A 13,079-nucleotide genomic window follows, 5' to 3' on the forward strand; every position below is an offset into this window, starting at 1 on the left:
TTCACAGGGTGCTTCTGCTCCCTGTCCCCATACGGCCCTGTGGAGTTTCCTGGGGGGAAGGGGTGGCCATATCCTGTCTCACCACTGCTGTCTCGGCAGAGGAAGGCAAGAGGAGTCAAGACTGCTGCAGAGATCAAGGAAATAATCATGGGAGTGGGAAAGATTAGACTTCAAGGGTACGAAACTGGCTTTATCTGGGGAAAAATGTTGCTCAGCCATTAATGGGAAGAAAAACCAAACTACAGAGGCTGTGATGGAGGTAGTGGTGTCCCTGCCACTGCTGGTGATATGATGATCACAGGGTGGCAGCCAGAGCCGGGTTTGCTCTGCAGGGGCAGCCTTGGGGTGGGCAGCAGAGGCCTGGCACAGTTGCTGCACTGGTGGGGAGGCTGGTTGGGCTGTGCTGGGTGAGGGGGTTGTGTGAACCTGACCCATCCCTGTAGGGATGACCCTGTGGAATTGGGGAGCATTCCCATGTGGGAATTGACTCCAGTCAGCATCCTTGCTTCCTCCACTGTGCCAGCACCTGTGCCCTGCCTCTCCCTCAGGCACTTCTGTCTACCCATACCTGCTCCCCTTGCCCTGGTGCTCCAGCTGCTCCTTTGCCCTCATCCCCTCCCACCAGCCCTGGCTGGTGGGTGGGAGGATTCCCCCAGTTCATGGATGAGGATGTAAAGCCTTTGTGCTTCCCCCATCCTTCCCCCTCCCCAGGGCCCATAGCTGCTGGCTCAGTTCCTGACTGCTACAACCACTTCCCAGCACTGAATTACCCTAAGCTGCCCAGCCACTTGTCAGACACTAATTACTGTAAAAGGGAAGGTCTGATGTGGCTCTTTCCCGCCTTCCTGGTGCTGGGGGGAAGCCTATGGCCTGAGTCACCCATCATCCCCTGCCCTAGCCTCCATCCCTGCCCACACTGGGCAGCGATTTCCAGCCATGAGCCGATTCCCTGGAAAACGCATTTGGCTCAGACTCAGCACATCACTGAGCCAAGCGAGAAGTCAAAATCAGGAACAGAAAACCCCTGAGGAATTGAGGAGAGTGGGTGGAAAAAGGTCTCCAAGTGGCTCAGGGCTGTTGTATTCATTCCATCAGACAGGCCTTGCTGGGTCACATTCCTTGGCTTTTAACTTCTTTCAGTTTGGTTTTGATAATTTTGCTCAGATTTGTGCTTGCTTGGGTCTTCCCAGTGCTGAGGAAGGACCCACACCTCTGCTGAGCCAGGAGCCCTGCCATGGGGCAGTGCAACACTCCAGCCTGTCCTGAACTGGGGCCAGACAGGCACTGGGAGCTACCACAATCCATGAACCTGGCCAAAAGGCGAGGCAGGAGGAAAGGACGGCTGGGATTCACTCTCCCCACCCCCGCAGAGAGTGCTCCAGAGCCCAGTGCAGATGCATTTCCCACGGCAGATGCATTTCCCACACTGGATGCACTTCCCGCGGCAGATGCATTTCCGACAACAGCTGGATTTCCCACGGCAGCAGTGTTTCCTTTCTCTCCTGGGGATACAGAAGGCTCGATGGGGTGCAGGGCTGGGACCCCAAAGCCTGGTATCTTGAAAGATGCCTGGCTTCCAGGGAAAGCCAGAGCTGGATAAGGATGCCCAGGGCCATCCCTTCCATGGCAGGGGAGGGGCCTCCTTGCTGATTCAGGGTGGGACAGGAGCTGGGAACAATTCCTCAGCGGGAATTAGGGATGCTGGGAGCAGAGGGCCAGGCCGCCACACTTGATGAGCTGGGACAACACTTCCCACCCCCTCCCGCTTTTCCCCGGATGCTGCAGCAGAATTGGTGCCAGGAGCCCAGGGCCATCTGGAAACGCTCATGGACAGCAGTAAGGGACCCGCTGGAGACAAAGCCCAGCATTTCGGCAGCGCCCAGGCTCTGCCAGAGGCTCCTGCACTGCCCTGCACACCCACAGTGGGGTCAGCTCACCTCTGGCCACCCGTGGGTGTGAGAGCCCAGGAGGGGCAGGCAGGCACCTGCTATAGGGGAGCTGTTGGGAGCATGGGGGAGTGCGAGTCCGGCTGAGCCTGGCCCTGGCAGGGACCGGCCTGCCCCACCAGAATCCACTCCTGCCAGGCAGCTCCCTGCTGCCCAAAAATAGGTTGGAGAAGCCTGATCTGAAAAAGACCCTGGGAGCTCAGCCTCCTCCAGGCCCTGCTGTGCTGGGGTGTGCATGACAGGGCGACCAGGGCTGGCAGGGGCTCTCTGCCTAATTAGCACCATCTCAAGAGAATCCTGCTCTTCCTCTGCAAGCCAGGGCACCATCCCCTTTTCAGCACTGAGGAAAGGACCCGGAAAACACAGAGGAAGCTGGGCTGAGTGCAGAGGAAGAACTGGGGCTGGGATACAGCAAGTAGCGACCGGCCAGCTCAAGGTCGGAGGAAACAATGCTGGGGATGGAGGGAAGGGCCGCGGGGCCCTGGGAGGGGTTGAACCTGCTGCGTGTGCTGGCTGCAGGCAGGGCGGAGGCTCCGGGTGCTGCCCGGGGAGGGGTCGGTGCCAGCACAGCCCCGCTGCGGGTGGGATGTTCCTACCAATCGCACTGAGTTCGGCACGTGTGTGTGTGGCTCACACCTCTCTCCTCCCCTCACACCCCCGGGCAGCCCCCAGCCTCCTCCCGGGGGTGCTGGGACCCCTCATCTCACATTTCTGGGGCTGCAGGGGTAACACATGAAGTGATAGTGAAGCAGATGGGCTGTAGGTCTACTTCAGCACAACTTGGCATCCATCTTCTCATCTCTAGCAGCTCTGAGGCTTTCCCCACTGCATCCCAGGTTAGCTCTCAGGGTGCACAACTGCTCTGTTATTCAAACAAATCGTGTTTGGCTGATCCCATTTTGCAGCCTGCCAGGGGAAGCTCTCACCCCTCTCCTGCAGGCGCCAGCAGGGCAGGAACATTAGCTCTCTCTGCATGCAAAGTGGCCAAAGTCCCCAGTACCGTCACTTGGTTTTCCTGGGCGGTGGCCAGTGGTAAAACTCAAAATAAATATTTCCCTTGCTTCCAGCACTCCCTGCCCCACATTAGACAACAGCTGCAAAGGATTAACATCGCCCTGGAGGTGTAATCCCTTTATAAAGATGACAACATTTGGCCCAAGACATTCAGGGAGATGCAGAATGGACAAGAAGGAGAGTTTGGCCCAGATTTTTTTGATTCCGGCTTATCCCTCTGTTATCACAGCTCTGTGCTTCTTTATCAGGACCCACTTGATAGGAAGGTCACAAAGTGCAAGGGGACAAACACAGGCAGGGACAGAAGCTTGTACCAGTCCTAACACTCTGCTGAGCTGGACACTCACACAGGATTCTTCTGCCCCAGCAGCAGAGCAAACAGAGAGAGCTTTCCAGGAAATACCCATTGCCTGCTTGCCCTGCCAGCAGCTGCCACCTGCCCAGGCAGAGCCACTGGAGCCTTGGGATGTCCCAGCCTTGGCTTGCACCACAGTGACTGCCAGCTGCTCCAGCCCAAGCCTTCTGCTGCTGGCCCAGCCCTGGGGAGCTGCAGCCTGTGCACTCACTGTATTTCAGCACCCAAGCTTTCAAAGGGAAGGTTTGCCTTTCATATAGAAAGCAGCTCCCAGCACTGAGGTCCTGATCAAAGTGTCCAAGTGCAGAACCTTGCCCCAGCCAATAGAAGACAAAGGTGAAAAGCTGGTGCAGAGAAGGAAAACTCATCTTTGGGTGGGCCCTGCTCTGCCCCAGGTTGAAACCAGGGCTCGAAGGAAGGAAGGAAGGAAGGAAGGAAGGAAGGAAGGAAGGAAGGAAGGAAGGAGTAGGCCACCCACAGAAAGGTGAATGAAGAGATATTTAAGATCCTTTCTCCACAGGCTGCCTGCACTGAACCAGGACTCCTCTCTGCCCACCCCTCCTACCCAGCTGGGGCTGCCCCAGAAGCCATCCATGACTCCTATCTCTGCCCCCACCTCCTTCCTGCATTCCTCCACTTTCCATGTTAGGGGGATGCATCCCAGCCATGTCAAAAGCCATAACCAAAGGAGTAAGAAACTAGGTGCTCTACTCACAGAAGTTTTGCTTGTGCACATTTAGGAAAGGGCTGCTGACAGGATGCTTCTGACATTTTGGCCCATCTACCAGCAGCATCCTCTTCTCCCACACGGAGAGAATCCAACTTCACCCACCTTCAGCAAGATGGTTAAAGTTTTGATGGGAGAGAGGGATTAGAAGAGAAAGATTTTGGAAGAACACTGTGTAAGTCACCAAGCATCTGGCCCTAAAGGAAAGAGCCAGTATCAGATGATGCTCCACTTTGTGCAACAAGTAAACAGGAAGATTCAGTATTTTGTTTCGTATTTAAAAATACACAGAAGGTCCATATGGATGTAAGGGTTTGTGGCTGGGAGTTTATTCCAGCAAATCCGCTGGCACAGCTCCTAGAGGTTGGGCAGGAATTGGCAGCAGGGCCCATCTGATCTCTGCAGAGGCAGCCAGCTCGGGGCCCAGGGGAGCCCAGCTCCTCTTAATGCATTAGGGCCAGTCACTCAGGGTGAGCTCAACTCCTCAAGGACAAGGGGCAACTCCAGGCCCCAGCAGGGCAGGGAAAGGCAGCAGCAGCTCCTGCTGAGTTTTCAGCTGCCAAAGACTGCCAAAAACACATGGTGTTGAGCAAGGGCTTGCGGGAAAGGATGCATATTTAACCTTGCTGGGGTCTGGTGGATCCACTCAGCAGCTCCCCCAGCTCTGGAAAGTTTTGCAAACATGGAGAAAGCCTTGCCATGGACTTCATTAAGGCCAACCCTTGGCGCATGATCCAGTGTGATTCCACTTAACAGACTGAGTCCAGCCAAACCTTGACATAGTCAATGCAAGATGGATGGTGTTTTCTCATGTGGGCTTCTTTGGCTGGGCTCCTTAGAGCTACCAAGCTGTTCAGCTGCTAGAAGAATTGCAAAAGTCTTCTTCAGAAAGCCTTCTGCAGGTGCAATCCAGCCCCACGTGGCAGCACCTCCAGTTCAAAGCCCAGCAGCTCTAAAGGTGTAGGTGAGGCAGCTCTGTTACAGGCGCCTGGAGAGCTTTGCCACAGAGGTGCAGAGAGAGGGTGCACAGACATCCCAAACCTTTAAACCAAGCAGGATTTCAGTGGTCAGGATTAAACCCAGAATCTAAGGCAGATGTCCTCCAGCAGGCTCTCTTCCTCCTGGGAGAGAGCAGCTTTGTTCTCCAGAGAAGTAACAGAAGTGAAGTCTTCCCCATTCACTGCACAGCCCAGGGAAGGATCAGTCCCTGCCTTTGGTACCTGCCCTGCAGAGTATTGATGGGGGGCTTGGCCTTGGGCAGGAAAGGCATCATCTACTCCCAGACACACCCCATTACTGATGGAGTCTCTGGCCTCTCCGTCACAAGCCTTTCTACAACAAAGGCAGATTGGTTTGAGGCAGGGAAGGGCAGCTTCAGCACAGGAAAAGACTTCCGCTCCTGTTATTCTGCTTTGCTAAACCTCCCCTTTGATCCCTGGGGAAAGGGACAATTTGGCAGCTGGAAGGCTATTGTGTGCCTCCTCGTGCTGCTAAAGGCTTGGTTGAGAGCTGGAGTGAGTTGGTAACTACACAGCCAACAAAAGTGTGCCCTAACAGGCCGGTAAGCCTAATTTGTCACTGCTGGGGAAAATGGCTTCAAGGAAAAAGGGAATGAAAAACCCATTTCAATGAACAGCATGAGTTTTTGTCATAGTACCACAAACTTCATGGATTAAAGACAGTTTCTGTCTTCTCTGTGGAAACCTCACTAATTTTCCTCTCACCAGACTGCTGCTGTTTGCATCTGTGCTACACTCTAAACAGTGAGGGTGCTGATCAAAGTCAAGTTCAGAGGCAAATTCTAGTATCTGGGTTCTCAATAAAATTCTCTGGCACTTTCTGAAGCACTAAAATGTGCAAGTTAAGGATCCATCAAAGGAGGAAGACAGAAGCAGATTTACAGAGCCAAATGTTTAATAACTTTTCAAGAACAAGTATTACATCCATATTTAGAGCATATATAAGAGATGGAAATCAAGGAAATAAAAAATAAAATTGCTAACTTCAAGAAGATACACTTAACTCCACAATTCCTGCTGAATCCCTTCTTTGGAGGCACAGCGGCCACTTTGAGCAAGACAAGACTGGGTACCAGGCCACCTGCACAGTTTAGGCTCAGCACTTTAGGAACAGCCAGGAAAACTCTGACTCTGTACAATTTGCACGCCAACATCTCTTCCCAACGTGGTGTTATTGCTGGACAGAGCAGGGAGAAGAAAGGAGACACTTACAAGACTTGGCAGCACAAGACAACAGTACTGGGAGGGCTCCAAGCACTCCCCAGACACCTCTGTGAGGCTGCTACAGCCCAGAAGGCAGTGACAGGTTCCCCAGAGGTGTTACCTACAGTTAACACTGCCTTCTACCTCCCACTATGATCAGCCCCCAACATTCTCCCTCAGCAGCTTGAAACTTTGCCCAGGAATCTTCTTTGCTAAAAGAAGTGTCTGCATTGGGACATGCTGGCCCTGGCAAAGAAGGTGCTTCCTCACAAGCCTCACTAAATTGCTGCATGGTGTTCAAGATCTTTCAATATGCCAGCATGTTCACTCCTCTCCCATCACTGCAGGAGCAGAGCTTGGCATCTCCTCCTGAGGGCAGCCATGGTGTCTCCTTCCCCCCTCATGGCACCACCGTCTGCACTGGGCGGGGAAAAGATCAGAGGGGACTCATTTTGGGCTAGAGGAATACAAACAACATCTCTCCTGGAAGACAAATGTGGAGCTGCAGCTGCTCTGAAGAGCAAAGTCGCTGAGCTGAGTCATGGATGAAAGCTCTGGAGAGATGCCGGGAGGCTGCAACTGCCCAGAGTCCTTCAACACAACCAGGGAGGACACAGGGAGCAGCTGAACAGCTCACCCTGCTCCTAGATGGGAATGACAATTTCCATGTGTTTTGGCAGGAAAGCTACACAACAAGGCACCCCAGACAGACTGCTCACCCTGGCAACAGAGAGGGTGCTCCCTGGCTGGTGGCCAAAGCTGGCAAGAGCTCTGCTGCCAGAAGAAACTCCGGGTTGCAAAGGCAGCAGGAGGAGGCAGAGGAATGGTAGTCTGGCTCACTGTTCTCCCACCCTCCTTCCCACATCTAGCTCACCTTGGCCTTGTTCTGGACAGGCAGATACAGCTTGAACTCAGCTGGGAGCTCATCCTCTGAGTACAGCCGGTCAGAGAAATACACCCGTCGGATACGGCAGTTGGCGTGGATCTGAGAGTCAAAACAAAGAGTCAGTCCATTTTCCACATGCTCTTTCCACATCCAGCTTTGGTGTCACGCTGCAACATGGATTCTTTGGCTCAGCAGCTGGAAATCTACCTCACTGTCTTGCTTTTTTGAATCTGACAGGGGATCAGAGAAATGTAGGTCTGTGCCCTCTGCTTTGCATTAGATTCTCTCTCCAGGGATGAACACTTGCTCAAAAGATTTGGCCAAGCTCTGGCATCTCTGCCAACTGAAATCTGTCTTAGTTGCTAATGAGGATTTTCTGCTGTGAACTGACCTCTGCTTTGCTGGTATTAGCACTTGCCAGAACACCCACAGCCTCAGCCTGCTGCATTTTTAACACGCCCACTTCAGGGCCTCCCTGAGGTCAGGAATGAGCCTGTCCAGTCTGTGCTGCCTCCACTATCAGCTGGGAGCAAAGGGGTTGCTCTGGTCCCCCACATGACTATGTGAGAAGGCAGACAACTCTCAGCTTACTGCCTGCACCTCAGGGCAATCCTGCAAGGAACTGCAGCACTCCCCTCATACTAAGGAACAGGCACGCTCCACACACAGACATTCCTCAAAATAACACATACCACTGGACACTGTGAACATGACTCCCTAGCATATGGAACAAGTTCCGTGTCCTCTGCAGGAACAAGCACTGCATCAGCTCTGTTACAAGGGACTCAGTGAAAGCAGGGTCACTCCACTACCACTACCACAAGCTTGACCAGGGGTATGAATGGTCTGTACACCATGGGTCTTTCAGGCTCCCATTCAGCCAATCATTGTCCAGCCTATCTGGACAGTAAGGCAACACAAAGATAATTCCCAGAAGAGCTCCACCTTCATGGCATGCCACATGGAACTGCAACTCTCACCCTAACCAACAGCCAGCCAGAGAAACAAGAGGGAAATGGGCTCCTTCATCCCAGTCTAGTCAAGTGAAGTGAGGCCTCAGTCAGGCCTTCACTCCTGTTGCACAGTGCTCTGCAAAGAGCAGGGCTGGCAAAGGAACCAGGCAGGGCTAAAGCCAGATTCCCATCCTGCTGTGCCAGCCAGCATGAACATCCCCAGCCATTGGTGATCTCCCAGGGCAGGTCCTGGCTGCTCTCACCTGCACTCTGAGGGTCTCAATGTAGTTGGTGCCGTAGGCACGGCGCGTGAAGTCGGAGAGGTTGAACTGGATCTGGTTCCAGCCGTCGTCCAGCCGCATGGGCATGGTGCAGATGAAGGGCTTCACACGAGTCGTACTCTGGTAGTTGCTGGCCCGGAAACGCCGACGGACATTCTTGTCATCCAGCACCTGGGCAGGGAGGGCAGGCTGCTCACCCAGGGGCCAGGTCCCCGACTCCCCAGGACAGTGCTACCCATTTCCAAGAGGGCTCTCTACTCCCACCCCTCCATTCCACAGCAGAAGTCATTTTAACACAGGAAACAGACCCGTTTTCAGGAATAGCAGCAAACGTGTTTGTGAGCTGACTGATGCCCCCATACCAGAAGACCTGACACACCACATGGCCAAGAAAGCAAAACTGTTTTGGGGATCACTCACTGCCTGGGACAAGTTCCAACACAAGACTGCAGGCTCTCTGGCGCCTTCCTCAGTGGTCCCTGGAGGGGCCTCCCCACTGCACACTCCTCACCTGCACTTCAAAAGTGAAGTATTTTTTCAGGTTCTTGATGATCATCACTAGGAAAGGTAGTTTGATGCCCAGGGTCTTCTTTGGGTCAGCAGGGCACGTGATGTACGTGGTACTGAGAGGTGAGAGAAAAACACTTTAGGATCTCACACAGCACAAAGTGCACAGCCCGAGGTAACCCAAGTCTCTCCCTTGGCCCAATGCAGCCTTGGAGGACAGGCAGAAATGGATAACTGTGATCATAAGATCTCAGCAACAATCAGGGCTTCCTGTAACAGGAGGAAGAGTTTCAGAGGTAGCTGCAGGCAGAAAAAGATAAAAGGCAAAAAGAATGCATCTCAAATTGCAATTTTCTCACCCAGGGCATGAAACACCTTCCTGGACAGCTTCACCTCCCCAGTTTCAAGGCCATGTCAGTGGTGTTTCTTAACACAACCTCCTCCTACCCTTGACTGAAGAGGTAGAGCCCTCCAGATCACGGCAGAGGCCCTGTGCTCTATACGGCTGGGAAAACAGAGGTCATGAGCCCTAGAAGTACACGTCACGCCTGGCAAGTTCTGTATCAACACTTCTTGGAGGAAGAGAAGCAATTGGCTCAGCCTGTCTGCAGGAGAGGAGTCTCCACTGACTGTCCTTATAAGGAGTGCCCTGCTCTGAATCACCCCTGGAGAAGCCTTGGAGACTCTGAGCCCGCTCATGGAGCTGGCGTCTGTCTCCCGGGGTGATGGAGACGAGGTTGCTAAGAGAAGCTCCATAAGCAACTCCCTTTGATCTTTCTGCTGTAGGGAGAGCAGCTGTCACGTGAGGAGAACAGGCCCAAGACAATAGAAGAGACAGCAGACAGCTGCTTTTTCAGTAACTGGCAGTGATGACTGAGGCGGGGTATTAAATACCACTTTTCTTTCCTTCAAGTGATGGAAAAATAATGGGATTTTATTTTTTATCCCTTAGCCCCACTGAGGATGAGAGTGAGAGCTCTATAGGCACATCCAGGGAAAGGCACAGCACCGAGGAGTATCAGTGGCAAGACCTAGATTCTTCAATTTATTGACAAAGACATTGCCATCACATTGCTGTAGTTTGAGGATGATGTCTGCTGGGTACTGACATCTTTCACTCCACTTCAAGGCAGAGTCCTGTTCCCCCAGAAAAGCAGAAGAGGCTTCTCCTACCTGACATTTGTTCCTTCAATCTCCAGCACCAGTGACTGAATGTCATTGTCCGTGATTCGCTTGATGTGGCCATTGCGCACCTGGAACAGAAGTGGGGCAGACAGTGGAGACGTTACATGAGAGGGAAAGGAGAGGCACATGCAGCCCATTAAGAGAAGGAATAAGACCCCAGGAGGACCCATCTACATTCACTTGGCTCCTACTCTCCTGGACCTCACTGTTTCCAAGGCTTTGATCACTGCCCCAGAGTGCCAGCAAGAGCTTATGGCCCAGCATGTCGCACATACACCGAGTGCAAGATTTCCATCTATCAAAATACACTGCAGTGAACACAAGGGACTCAAGCCTCTTGTCAGAGGCCCAAATAAACAAACATAAAAGAGTCAGACTGGAGTGCAATAAGGGGTAAAAACAAGGACAAGCAATAGAGGGGAGCCACCAGACAGCCAGCAGTCACCAAGGGCACTGGGTCTGTGCTGCTGGGCATGGCTGACTGCCCCTGGGGAGTCAGGGCATTCACACACTCAGGCACACTCCTGCACACTCACACACACACACTCCCTCCACCAGCGCAAGCACTGCACATCCTACTAAGGCCAAGAAATACATGGGTTTTCCCCATGTTACAAAAGCTTGAGATATTCCTTAAGATCTAAAAAAAAGTAGAAATGCCTGCTGTTCTTTTTGTAAGATATGAAAGTCTACATTAGGACAGCTGTGAACCTGGTAATCTCAGGCATGCACCTAGGACAGGGCAGAATGTTAAATTCTGTTTCCAGTTCTCACCAAAATGACAGGAGCATTTCATGCACTGCTGAAGAGAGCAGGGCAATCCTCACAACAAACACGCCCAAGCTGGCCATGCTTCATGTAACAGAGACTACTGCAACTGAAAGGACCACTGGTGACATTCACCCTGCACAGAGAGCTCCTGCTGGCCACTCATGGGCCACACAATGATAACAGTATCACCCTGCACAGGACAATTCACGTGGGAAGGTGCCTCCAGAGGTCTCCAGTCCAACCTCCACCTCCAAGCAGGGTCAGCCCAGCCTGCTTATAGCTTATCCAGTCTGGCAGCACACTACATCCCTTTGTCTAAGAGTCTTTAATGTGTCCTGTCCTTGCACCATCCAAATAAGCTGTTGATCCTTTTTTAAAGTCATCAATATTTGTGCAAAACACAGACACACACACAGGCAGTGTGAGGCATCCCAGTTCTTCATAGAGATACGTGGGTACCCCACTGATGGGAAACAGGATGGGTCTGTGCTTCTTGTACCCCATCCACAACCTGTAAATGCTCACATAAGTCCACTCAGGTCAAACATCACTGCTGTCTGAACTGCCTTGAAGGCTCTCCTTCCTGCTGAAACTACAAAAAAAAAAAAAAAAAAAAAAAAAAAAAAAAAAAAAAAAAAAAGTCAGCTAAGGCTCATGTACAAGCAACCAAATACAGGTTGTGGCCTTGGTCTCAGAGGCTGTAACAAATGTTTTGCAGAATCGCTAAACCATGGATGGTTTGTGATGGGGGAAAGCAGCACAGCTCAACATCTCTCAACATCCTGAGGAGGGCTCCTTGGTGCAAGACAGCCCGGAGAAGGCACGGGGCCTTGAGCAGAACCACTCTAAAAACTGCCAGGAGGGAGAAACAAAGTGATGAGACATTCACAACTTCTCCTACACCCCACAAGCCGCCATGCCGCTCACTTTTGGGTGCCTTTGGAAGCCTGTTTGAAAGGTGGGCCAGGCACCAGAGGAGACCCCCCCACCTCAGAAATGTGGCCACGGGGCCTCGGGTGTCCCGCTGCCCACGGCCAGCACTGAACACTGCTGGGGCCAGCACTGAACATTCCTGCTGCCAGCACTGAACACTGCTGGGGCCAGCACTGAACATTCCTGCTGCCAGCACTGAACACTGCTGGGGCCAGCACTGAACATTCCTGCTGCCAGCACTGGACACTGCTGGGGCCAGCACTGAACATTCCTGCTGCCAGCACTGGACACTGCTGGGGCCAGCACTGGACACTGCTGGGGCTTCCCACAGGGCTGCGGCTGCTGGTGGCGGGCGGGCTCCTCTGCCCGGCAAAGGCAGAAAATACTCATAATTCTCCTCAGAAACACCCCGAGGGGCCCGGTACACCGGCCCCCGGGGCGTCCCGGTAACCAGTACCCGAGAGATGCCGGTATCCCGGGGGTCCCGGTAACACGGCCGCTGCAGCCCCGGCCCCGGCCGGAGAGCGGCCCCACGGGGGTCCGGAGAGCGGCCCCACAGGGTGTCCGGGGAGCGGCCCCACAGGGCCCCACGGGTGTCCGGTAACACGGCCCACGGGTGTCCGCAGAGCTCCGGGGGTTGCCGGCGGCCCCGGGCCTGCCCCGGGAGGCTGAGCCCGAGCTACCGCGCCGCTCCCCGGGCCGCGCCGCTGCCCGAGCCCTCCTCCTCACCTTCTTGTCCCAGATCTGGAGCGGTTTGCTGCCGATGCTGTAGAGCACGGAGAGGAAGCCGCTCTGGAAGGTGTTCTTGAACATGCCGGGGCCGGGCGGGCCGGGCCGGGCCGCGGCCGCCGCTCTGCAGGACACGGCGGATCCCTCCGCGCCGCCGCCTCACCGAGGAACTACTTGTGGCGGCCCCGGATGCAGTTCCCGGTGACGGTGTTGTGGGAGCGCTGCCACGGCAACCGCGGCCCTGCCCGGCCTCGCCCCGCCGAGCGGGGAGCCCGGCCCGCTCCGAGCCCTGCCCGGCCCCTGCGAGCCCTGCCCGGCCCCTGCGAGCCCTGCCCGGCCCCTGCGAGCCCTGCCCGCTCCGCTCCGAGCCCTGCCCGGCCCCTGCGAGCCCTGCCCGGCCCCTGCGAGCCCTGCCCGCTCCGAGCCCTGCCCGGCCCGCTCCGAGCCCTGCCCGGCCCGCTCCGAGCCCTGCCCGGCCCGCTCCGAGCCCTGCCCGCTGCGAGCCCTGCCCGGCCCCTGCGAGCCCTGCCCGGCCCCTGCGAGCCCTGCCCGGCCCGCTCCGAGCCCTGC

The 13,079-nt window shown here is 54.6% G+C and overlaps 1 protein-coding gene across 2 annotated transcripts; it reads right to left on the reverse strand.

Moving 5' to 3' along the window:
• Nucleotides 1-5,938: 5,938 nt before the first annotated feature.
• Nucleotides 5,939-12,654, reverse strand: CFAP20 (cilia and flagella associated protein 20; the record flags this gene model as incomplete). 2 transcript variants are annotated; one of them, XM_083870560.1, is made up of 6 exons in its annotated part: nucleotides 12,510-12,654; nucleotides 10,065-10,144; nucleotides 8,896-9,007; nucleotides 8,367-8,555; nucleotides 7,139-7,249; nucleotides 5,939-6,238 (listed from the first exon to the last, which is right to left on the reverse strand). In XM_083870560.1, exons 1-6 carry the CDS (start codon nucleotides 12,591-12,593, stop codon nucleotides 6,233-6,235), a joined length of 582 nt encoding a protein of 193 aa, XP_083726686.1. In that variant the 5' UTR covers nucleotides 12,594-12,654. The 2 variants fall into 2 exon arrangements, with proteins under 2 accessions (XP_083726686.1, XP_083726685.1); XM_083870559.1 differs by lacking the exon at nucleotides 5,939-6,238 and having other exon boundaries at nucleotides 7,130-7,249.
• Between the last annotated feature and the right edge of the window lie 425 nt (nucleotides 12,655-13,079).

Source organism: Zosterops lateralis (assembly GCF_965231275.1).
Source record: "Zosterops lateralis genome assembly, chromosome: 12".
In the NCBI taxonomy this organism is placed as follows: domain Eukaryota; kingdom Metazoa; phylum Chordata; class Aves; order Passeriformes; family Zosteropidae; genus Zosterops; species Zosterops lateralis.